General features: G+C 41.7%; 1 protein-coding gene across 1 annotated transcript in view; it reads left to right on the plus strand.

Annotated features, from left to right (window-relative positions):
* LOC104546289 (rap guanine nucleotide exchange factor 5-like) overlaps positions 1–10,387 on the plus strand; it is a gene marked incomplete at its 5' end in the record, with an annotated part of 40,661 nt that extends 30,274 nt beyond the window's left edge. Inside the window, 6 exons of the mRNA XM_010191642.1 lie at positions 572–602; positions 1,530–1,608; positions 4,619–4,768; positions 7,134–7,231; positions 8,929–9,051; positions 10,198–10,387. Of these exons, the coding sequence (XP_010189944.1) occupies positions 572–602; positions 1,530–1,608; positions 4,619–4,768; positions 7,134–7,231; positions 8,929–9,051; positions 10,198–10,380 (664 nt within the window). The remainder of the gene's footprint in view (positions 1–571; positions 603–1,529; positions 1,609–4,618; positions 4,769–7,133; positions 7,232–8,928; positions 9,052–10,197) is intronic.
* Positions 10,388–11,390: the final 1,003 nt, after the last annotated feature.

Genomic DNA, 11,390 nt, shown 5'->3' on the forward strand with positions numbered 1-11,390 from the left:
GTCACTCCCATCAGTTTTGATTGGGATGACTTGCAAGTAGAGTGATACTTTGTGCAAAACCTGACAAAATTTCCCTCAGAAGCTGCAGTTGTGACTTCAGATGGTACATCCATTCTCATTCTCTCTCTGCAGTCTGCAATACTGAGAGGGAAGTCTCTTTTGCAATAATTGTTTCAAGGTTGTTATTTTACTAATAAAGGTGGTATTTGTAAAAGATATTTCCCTGCCATGTTTTTCCAACACGTGGAGTTTGTTTCCATGGTTTGGCTGTTGGGGAAGTGGAAGGAGCTGCGTCCCTGAGGGTGCCGCAGGGACCCGAGCTGTATCCATGTTCTCCAGCAGCTCATGGGCTGGTACCATTTCTTTTCACTACATCGACTGTGCAAGTCACAGAAACGTTTTCTGGCTGAGCTAGGCACCTTTAGCTTTCCCTGAAGGAGCTCTGCAGCCATTCTGCGGTGACCATTTAATGTTAAAAACTTCCTGATGTTGTAAACTTTGTAATGGCTAAAACTTTCTTTTCCTAATCTTTGGCTGGAAGTATAATTTGGATTTTCCTTTTCTTTCTCAGCACCGTGGATGAGTATTCACCTCACCGAAAGGTAACGCCAACCTGATTGTTGCTGGTTGCTAGCTGACTTAATCATCTCACTTTCTTCCCCTCTGTCCACTTTACTCTCTTTTCTTGGCTTCTCAATTGAAAGTGACTGGTGGCCAAAAACATGACAGGATACATCAGTGAGGTTAGACCTGCAATGTTGCTTAAGGAATTTTCTTTCCCTGCCGGCACAGCTGCATGAGCTAACCTGCAGTGGCTGTGATGGTATTAGCATCTTAACAAGATGCTCTGAGATGTCAGAATTAAGGAGAGGCCTGGGAGCGTATCCCCTCCTGGGGCCGTGACCCCACTGGGCTGGAGAGATGGAGCAAACCTGGGCAAACCAGGCTGAGCAGGCATTGATATGGATGTCAAGTAGACAGAGCAAAGGGGGGATTTGTTGTGACAGGGACAGAGAAAGAAAGAACATGGATCCGTCCATTTAACCAGAGGGAGAAGATGCAGACAGAGAAAGCTGGCATACAGACTGCACAGAGGTGAATTGCTGTGCTCGTCAAATTTACTGGGCTGAAGCTGAAGTGTGTAATAAGCTTAAAATGTTACTGCAGAAATGTGGAAGGCAGAACATGAGATTGTAGTGAAATTGCTAAATAGGCTGATTGGTGCATAGGAAACATATATAAGTGTGTGAGATATTGCCTCTGAACATGGCTGCAGAGAACCGTGAATCTTGCAGGCTGCTAAGCCTAGGCATGTCCTACTTCCTCCAAAATCCCCACCTTGACCATTATTTAGGAAGCCAGCTCCCAGTTCACTGATCCGAGAACGGGTGGGTGGATTTCCTATACAGAAACCTTTTTGGCCAGATGAATGCAGTGTTGTGTGAATTACTGCTTTGTAAAGGGCAAGGATGCAGAGAGTCACTATTGTTTCTTTTTTTTTTCTTTTTTTCTCCCACACTCCCTCACAGAATAAAACCTTTTTCCACCAGTTCAGTGTAAAGGAGAACTGGCTGCAGCACAGAGGAACCATGAATGAAACAGAAGAAAGTAAGTATGATTGAAAGAATGGAGGAAAACTCCAAAACTGTGAAATTGTTTCTCAAGGGCTGCCCATAATGTACATTTTTTGGAACTGACATACAGCTTTTGAACAAGACTTTAGGGCCACATAAGAAGAAAGATTTGACTATGTAAAGTTACTGTCCCACCTCCTACTCTGCAGGGGTTCAACAGTGACATGACATCTCAAGGGCTTTTTCTTCTCCTTGGGTTCCTCCAGCAGAGCTGTGTGCCTCCCAGGAGTGCTGGCAGCCTCACCAGGTGTTATTCCTGCTCTGTTTCGTGCTCTCAGTCTCTTGACCTAGATCTTGGTTGCAAAAGGTGAATGAATAAGCCTGTCACATGAAATGGCCCAGGAGCTGCTAACTCTGGGAACCCGCCTTAGTTCCTTCTCTCCTTGAAAATGCCTCTGTGTGGGGTGCAAGGTGCCACTTCACTTTAATCTCAGCCATTTCAAAATGCAATTTCTCTTCCTCACTACTAATGCAATAACACGGTGAGGCTGTCACCGCCCCCCGTAGTGCCTGTAACTGGGAAGGAGGCAGAGAGAAGGGTAACACTGTGTACACAGGCAGAGATTGGGCAGAAGGACCTCCTACCTGGAAGTCTCACCCTTGGATGATGTGTCTTCATTTCTCACTTGGAACAAATGTCCAGAAGTTCACTTGGATATTTTTAGTGCTTATTTGTGACAGAATAAGACCTGAGCTGCTTCAATGCCAAGTCTTTCCGTGCAATATGTGCTGCTGATAGATATCCTCTTCCTGTGCTTCAAATACAAGTTTACTTGAGGTTTATGTTATCAAGGCTGTTTCTTAAAATGTCATTTCTGGATGAGAATTTGCACCCTCATTCTTAAAAAGTCAGACACAGCTTGTGGGTGAATGGGGAGGGAAGTGTGCTGGCACCAGAGGGGGAACAGTCTGCATGGCTGTGGGGACGGGAAGGGCAGGACCCAGCAAGGCCTACTCCAACTGGTTTAAATTGCTTTTATCTCACTCCTTGAGAGTATGAGCCACAGAAGATGATGGGATTGAGGGAATGAAATAGCAAAAGTGGAGTTGGAGAGAGGAGAGACAGACACTGAGGGTGGACATCTAAGTTGGTGTGGTGGAGTGCTGCTGACCAATGGCACTTGTGGAGGATGAGTCTGTCCAAGGTGCACCATGACACTTGACTGGAGGCATTTAATCTCCTAATTTAAGCATTATGAGGGTGACCTGCAGCCTATGGCTGCTTCCTCCTATGTCATTCCCTCCTGCATCTCACAGAGGAGCAGCACAGACTTCTGGAAGAGATTAAGATTATTTGGAACTGACTATTGATCCATGCCAATAGATACTGCAGACAGGATGTTGGAAAGGTATGTGAGGGAGCAGGCTTTGGGAGAATTGGTATGAGGGTTATGCTTGAGGGCCTGACCTGTGGGTTGGTTTAGTTTAACATTAAACAAAGGATATGTCAGTAGCCCAATTCTAAATGAACATAGTGCTGTCATTTTCCCTTCCTGAATGACAGAGGGAGAAATTTCAAAGAAATTCACTGTAAGCAGGTTGTGTTGCATGCTGTATATGGAGGCTAAGTGTTTGTCAGATTTCTTTTAAAATTAATTTTTCTACCTTGTAGTTTAAAGTGCAGTTTGTTGTCTCTATCTTTTCATGAGTTATATCCATTCCAAAGAGAGATTTTGCCATAGGATCAGCATCTGATTTACTCTCTGCCAGCAGAGACAGGTTAAGAAAAAATTATAAAATCAAATTACTTTTCTTCCCCAAGGTTAAATGTTAAGTGCCTCCTTCCTTCTCATCTTCTTTTTTTCTTTGCTACAATGTACAAATAAAAGATATTCTTGAGAATAGAGTTCTCAACCGCTTCTGGCATGGGCTTAGTTAATGAAAGTGCCCTGAAGCCACAAGATTTGTAGAACAAGCAAAGGGATATTGCTACATACATCTGTCAATAAAAACAATTGAAAAATACAGCATTTCTGAAGAAGAAAAGTTTTGTCTTATACTGACATGGTAGCAGCCTCTCTGCAATAAGAAGCAGTAGGGTAGAAGGAAATGGAAAGTTTAATTAAGCACTGAAGTGAGTATGAAGCCAAGAGTTGTGGTGATTCTTATTAGCAGATGTTTAATTTTTGAAATATTTCTGCAAGTCTGCAGCTCTGTTTCTTCCCTTTTAAGTGTGACAACTGGATTTCAAAGAACTGGCTACAGCAAACTGGGCAAAAGATGTAAACCTAAAATTCTGGCAAGCAGAGGAACCGAAGCATGCATCATTACTGCTGGGAATGACTCCCAGAGCCTAACCAACTCATGATCTTCAGTGGAAGTGAGGAGCCCATGGAATTTCTCCAGATCACTCCCTTTTATGTGTGCTGACAGCAATTCAGGGAGAGAGCTGTCAGAACAAAAGGCCTTGCTGTTTGGGCAGCCTCTGTTGCTGCTAAAATACCCTGGCAGTGCAGGTAGTTTAGATGTCCAGACGGATAAGCTAGCAGAAGTGGTTGAGGAGCACTGAGTGCTGTTCTTGCAAAGCCTCCCTATGCCAGGTGGAAGTGGAGGTCCAAAATAATTTCTGCAGCGGATATGAAATACACTGAAAGGCTGTTGATTTATCTGAGCCTAAAAGGAAGGGAGAGAAGATGGCAACAGCTGAGTTTGCAAAGAAGATAGGCGGTTGAGGAGGTTGTCTGTGACAAATCCTCTCGGTAGGAAGTCTTAAACACACAAGTTGCTGAAACACAGCTGTGGGGGTGTCTGTTTGCATTTGCGTGGCCCTCTCGCTTCCCAGGGAAAGGAAATGGGAAGGCAGAAAATGGTGATGTTTATGCTTAGTTTCATGTCCCTGTAGGTCAGGTTGCAGCAGCTGCCCTTCCTGCAGCCGCAGCAGCCAGGCAGCTGAGACACTGCTGTGGTCGGCTCTGCCAGGTTGTCTCCTGCTCTGTTCAGATGTCTCTGCCTACTGCTGAGTGTCTCTTTCTTCCTTTGTGTAGTTTTCTGTCGTGTGTATATAACGGAGCACTCGTATGTCAGTGTGAAAGCTCAAGTATCCACTTCAGCTCAGGAGATACTGAAGATTGTGGCAGAGAAGATCCAGTACCCGGAGGAGGAGCTGGCGCTGGTGACAGTCACGTTCTCTGGCGGTAAATTATTTCCCTTCATCTGATTACTTACCTTTTAGTGCATCATGTAAGGGAGGGCTGACATTTTCTGGTGCAAGATACAGCTGTTCCTGTGCAGTCCCACAGCTGGATGACCATGGAAACAATGAGGAGCTGCTTCCCAGAGAGTCGTTTCCATGGCAACAGCTCATTCCTGAGTACTGTTGGATGGATACGGCATCTCCTCGCATCTTCTTGCTGGGAAGGGAGTGCAAAGGACTCTGTCTCCAACAGTACTGCAAGATTTTATTTTTTCCCCACATATAAATCTCCTACTTTCGCATTTAAATTTATCTGGAAGGCGATGAGGCATAGTTTGCTTCAAAAATATAAAAGGGGGTAAGAACACTGTATGTGTGGCTGTTTTCTCATTTACAACCTGGGTAATGAATATTCTCCAGCAGAAAGGAGGGAGTATTAGCACAGTTGAGATACCAGGAGTAATCTAAACAGTATTTTGTAAGCAGTCTTGCTTACAACTGTTTTTTCTTTACTTATTATTTTAATGTTTCTCATTGAACAGAAAGTCTTACTGTCTTTTTTTTAAGGAAGATCAGACTGATCACAGACTGATACTAAGGACCAGTCAAACTCCAAAGATTTGCTTTGGTTTCTGTCAGGTCTCAAGGTCTTTGGTCACATTGTTTGTTTCATTGTTTTGATTGTTTTGGTGTCTTTTAGGAAATATAAAGGAAGCAGTTTAACTAGGTGCATAGAAATGCCATGCTGGATCTACAAAAAAGGTCTAAGAGTTTAAAATATCTTGGCCATATCCTCAGATAATGTTAGTTGGTGTCCATCCCCTGAGAGAAAGGATGCATGCTTACAGATATGGCACTCATTCTTACTTCTCTGTCAGTCTAGTTAAATGAAATAGAGACAAATGCTGGCTTGTTTTGTTTGTTTATTTGATTCAGAAGTGGAAGGTCACATTTTTCCACCCTATGCCAGGCTGAGATAAATAAGTTTTTTGCAGGGTACCTGTGTGGTTGGCAGAGAGATGATGCCACTGCCCCTGGTATCAAGAGCCTGGGCACGTGGTGGCCACACAGAAACATTTCCTGTAGGCATCCTGGTCAGCCGGGTTACGTCGTTTGCAGGCGCTCCCTTTTTACCCTTGTTTGTGCCCAAACTTGCCTCCAGTGCATTTTGCAGTGCTGCAAAATCACTGTGCTACTGTTGATTTTCAGGTCTTGTGCTCCTGTTTGAGAGCAGGGCAAGTTTTACTCTGATAGCAATAAATCTGTTGCTAACTGCCTACTTAGCTAAAGGAAACCAACAGTTCGTAAATAATGAAACTTATTATTATCTCTAGACCACATTGGTTCCTGAGGAAGCCACAGAATAGAAGTGGTTGCCGCTTAGCTGTTCAGTGAGAAATAATAGTAATGCAGATGCAATAGGACTGTGATTTGTACATTACCATTGTAACCCCCAAAATATTATTTGGTCCAAATGTTATTGCCCGAATTAATTGGATGCCACAGTTTCAGTATCCTTGTTCTTTTTAGTCAAAAATACCTTGAGAAAGCATACTGGTAGTTCAACATAAATGTGCCTGGCATCAGTGTGAGCATGGATAAGAGGGAAAACAGTTTGTAATGATGTTTGGCTCTCAGACTCCTGGTCCTACTCCTCCCTCAAGAGCTATGAAAACTCCAGGGTAGCTGTCAACATGATTGTAATGCTTTTGGATCTGCATTAATACAGTGACTCCTGTTACAGTGACTCCTAATACATTAATGCAGGTCTCCAGAAGATTACTTGGAGCCCACAGGAAGAGACAATTTTCCCAGGACAGTTTTTTAGCTGTGTTCTGGGTTTTGGTTTCCTTTTCACCACGATTGTTTCTGGTGCATCCAAGATTACCCAGAGCTGATCCAGTACTCCAGAGTACTGCTACCACTTTGGTGTGTCCGGCTCTTTTACTTCTGTGTTTACTAAACAAATTGCTCTAGGTCTAGAGGAATTTCTGTGAGTACCATATTACTGAGGACTGTGCTCCTTGGGGTGAATTTCATGGAGTTGGGATTCTTTAAACTTCTTTTCCTGTTGAATGGCCATGGCTGCTGGTGGTATCTGCAGCCCTGTTGAATGCAGATGCTGAAAGTGTTTGTCTCTAGTCCAGCATCAGCAATGTCTCATTTTTATTGTGCCTGAATAGTGTGGAGATTATGATCCCATGCTTGCATATACATAGGGACTAGATGCTTAGTGAAATTAAAAATTGATATGGCTTTACAATTGTATTTTCAATGCTTTTCTCATTTGTTATACATAGCTTTTACTCCTTTTCTGAAGCTTTTGAGTTTTATTTTCTTTCTTCCTTTTTTTTTTGTTTTTACAGAAAAACATGAACTACAACCAAGTGACTTGGCAATCTCAAAATCTTTTGAGTCATCCAGTCGTATGTTTGTCTACCGGAAAGATCTGACTGATTCTTTGGTAAGGATGTGTGTTCTATACTTCCCATTTTTTATTTGTCTGACTTCAGATCAAGAACTTAATATTCCTCTCAGAGGGCTTTTTCAATACAGAATTTATTTTTGCTTCCTTAGTAAAGCTTACTGAACAACTCTATACCTGAAAAAAAAATCTTGCTATAACAGCAGTTATTTGGCTTAACAGTAATGGAATTTGTTAATCAATTTCAAATAGAAGAAAGCTTCTGTACAACTTAAATCTTTCAATCTACATCACCCTGGAAAAGCTGACTTTTGCTTGTACAGGACTGGATGGAATGAGGATTATTCGGGGCTCATTTTTTTTTCCTCCACTTTTGACTCTGTAACATTTAAAGTGGCTGGTGCATATGTGGGATTACTACATGTAGAAATCAATGTTGTGTGGGTTCTACCAAAATTGCTGGGTGTCAGTGTGGCCCTGGTGTTGTGGTGGCCACATGGTCAATCTGCGACTGGCATATATCACTGGTGATACGTCGTCTGCCCTTCTGTCTGTCTGTCCATCCTCTCGCTGGTGCTGGGGAGGGGAGCCGATCAGAGGGCAGCAGGTCTCAGAAACTGGGATTGGAAACTTTCTCACTCTGTGATTTCCCAAAACCTCAGTGAGGCAGGAAGAGTCAGGCACTCAAGAAAATAGTAGTTTTCTGCTACTTACGCAGATGTTTCAAGGAAAGTGCAGGGGTGGCATCGCAAATGTTGTCAGTACTGCTAGGATCTGTGCATTCATCCTAGGGATGAGAAATGCCTATTAACATTTTGCTGGATCAGTGTGCCCCAGAGAGCTGACATGCTTCTCTCACTGTCATCCCCATCATCTCTGGGGTTCTAGCGACCTCTAAAAACGTGAATTTTAAGGGAAGGTTTCTGGTGCAGACAGGTGACACCCAATCTAGTTTCATTAGTTACATAATAAAAATTGCAAAACTTGCTGTAACTGTCAGAAATGTAGCACCAAAGTAATGGCTTAACTGATAAGAATTATCTTTCATCTTGGCAGATGGTTCATGTGCCAAGTTTCAGCCTGAGGAGATTTAAAAAAAAAAAACCAAGAAAAATGCAAACTTTTGAAAATCTGAGATAATAAGGAAAATGGCAAATGGCCTTTAACACCCACAGTGCCAGTGCACTCCACAGTAACATATTAAGTAACTTTTCTGAATCAGGACCCACAGTGTTTTACTGTTTGTTAGTGACTACATTTGGAGTAATTAAATCATAAAATGGATAGATCTATGTTATTTGTAAAGGCAGATTGGTAGGCAAGTTGCGTGTATTTATTCTAAGTCTGGTGTGTTTGCAGAATGATTCTTTTATCTGATAATACAATTTTTTTAATGTCTTAATTCAGATTTTATTTTTTGATGGCTTTAGGGATTTTATTTTCATTATGCTATCTGCTTGGTCAGTTTTATAAGTGTTTTATATTCAAGGTTTAGAGAAAGAGGTAGAGGCCTAATCCAGTAGCAAATCATTGATCCTATTGAGCTGTGTCAAGCTATTTATTAAATAGGCTGTAACTCCTTGATTTTGGTTAGTGGGGGGAAAAAACCCTTGCAGTGCACTTAGAGAAGATTACTTACTCAGCTCTGTTTTGTACCTTGGTCTAGTAGTGGTTTCATTGCAGAACTTTTGGCATTTGCTGATTTATTTATTTTTTTCTCTTGGCTCTTGATTTAGAACCCATTTGCTGAAAATGAGGAATTGCAGCAAAGGTCTGTGAGAATTCTGGGAATCAACACCTGGGACCTTGCCTTAGAACTAACAAACTTTGACTGGAGCCTCTTCAATGCAATTCATGAGGTAAGAAGGACCATGTCCGCTTCCAGGTATATTACTCTCATGCATCATTGTGCTGTTACGATGTCCTGACGTTGCACCAGCCTTTTGGAGCATTACTATTCCTTGGTGCTCAGTTTACCATCACAACACTGTGATTCGGCAGCTCTCAGCAGTCACGGCGTTGAATCAAGTCCAAGAGACAAGGTTTGTAACTTCTCTGTGCCGGTACATCTCATATGTTCCCTGTCCTTGATGGGTTTTATTGAGAGCTGCCTCAGGAGAGTAATCGAGCGTGATTATTCCCTGAAAACTGTGTGAATATGTTAGATATGCAAATTATCCTTTGCACTCAATAATGTTCCAGTAAATGTAGGACTCCACAAAAGAATTCACACTTTCAGCAATGCAGATTGTCACATTACAGTTCTTGTTAGGCTTCAGTGAGATAAAAAATACTGGACAGGCTTTATAAAATGGGATAACGGTCCACTTCAGTGTCCACTGGGTTGTTTCTATGACTTGGATAGGTTCTGGTGTGAGCTGCTGAGTAAAATTCATAGATAAAAGTACAAAATGTCACTTGAAAATATTCACTGAAAATCACGTTGGCTTTCTGAGAAAATGAATGGGAAATTCCCTTCCTTGTCATCAGATGCTTTCCTTGCTGTTTCATTTCAGGTGCTTTTATTCAGCTTAGGCAGTTTAAATCTAGAGCTGGTCAAGTTTTATTTTGCACAGAAATCAAGATCCAGACCTCTATTGATGAAAGCTTGGGTATTTTTAGGAAGAAGTTCAAATGGAAATTTTTCAGATTCTGCAATGGCCTGATAGGGTTGCTTTTTCATACTGCAACAGAAGTGATGAAATACAGAAAGAGATAGAGTCTTTATGCTCTATACCTGTCTGTAGCCAGAAGTGGAACTGCAGGAAATCTCACAAGTAAAACATATCTTGCAGGTCTTCCAGTTCGCCTGCCTGCTGTAATAAGCTTCTAGACTTTGCTAAGCCAAACCAGGACCCTAAATCATTTGTGATTGACTCATGGGTAATGAAAAAATAACTATTTATAACCAACTCTTGTTTCAAAAACATCCTTCTAAATAATTCATAATTCATTTACTTTTAAATAGTTTTTATATCCCTAATAATGTTGTCAATGTCTTCCAGCAAGAGCTGATATACTTCACATTCAGCAGACAGGGCAGTGCTGAAAACACCGAGAATCTCAGTCTACTGCTTCAAAGATGCAACGAGGTCCAGCTTTGGGTCGCCACTGAGATACTTCTCTGCAGCCAGCTCTGCAAACGTGTACAGCTAGTCAAAAAGTTCATCAAGATTGCTGCCCAGTAAGTTACCAAAGTTGCAACCAAAATCCTTGAAATCGCATGCTTTGTTTGATGAGAAAGGAGAAGTAGGTGCAAGAGCAAAGAAAGAACACTGATTTGTCATCCTGTGTTTTCACAGTGTAGTAAGCATACCTAGATAAAACAGTCCATAAATAACAGCAGAAAACACTGTCTGGAACAAGACACAGTAGAACATGTGCTGCTCAAATCTTCCCCAGTGGCTAAGCCGCTGTATCTGCAGTATTGACTGCAAAATCCCTGATGGTGCAGAGATACCTCCTTTTTAGCCCAAGGAGCTGTATTACAGAACTATTTGAGTAGCAGCACAGTTATTCACCAAAGACTACCTGGTAACCAAAAAACTGTTATAATCTTGAAAGCCCTACCTCTAGAGGGGAAGCTGACCACAGTAAGCGGTTGGCCCATGTTGTCCTCTCTGGAGTGCTCTTATTTATTGAAGAGAGAGTTCTTCATTAATTAGATTTGATGGTCTATTCTTGCACTATTATTAAATATTGCTGGCATTTATTCTATGCTTTGGAACAAATATATACTATACTCAGAGAGTTCTTTTCTCTCTGTAGTCACTCTTATTTAGTAACCAAGGTAATGAAGCAATTTAAATATATGCCACCATTCTCCTCTCCTCTCTCTCCACTTGTTGGTCTTCTGCAGTATTTAAATATACATGTTCATGGAAAATGTATCATTTGTTCCTTGATTGACTGGGTTGATTTAATTTGCAAGGCACTTACATAGAAAGGACTGTTCTCTGCTGAAGGAGTGCCTTCAGTGAAATGAATTCTTCTAATGTAATCTAGTGTAACTCATAAATGTGATTTGATTTAGTTTGGAAGTTGAATGGTATGCAGTAATACATTCATTTTCTGCCTTATCAATGGCCAAGTGTGGTCCAATTACATCAAAAACGGTTGCTTCTGTGTGCCTTGCTTGCACTACAGCAGCATTAATTTGCATTCCAAGAAAAGTTTTACATCTGTCCCACATGAATAG

The sequence above is a fragment of the Mesitornis unicolor genome, unplaced genomic scaffold (assembly GCF_000695765.1).
Source record: "Mesitornis unicolor isolate BGI_N332 unplaced genomic scaffold, ASM69576v1 scaffold47649, whole genome shotgun sequence".
In the NCBI taxonomy this organism is placed as follows: domain Eukaryota; kingdom Metazoa; phylum Chordata; class Aves; order Mesitornithiformes; family Mesitornithidae; genus Mesitornis; species Mesitornis unicolor.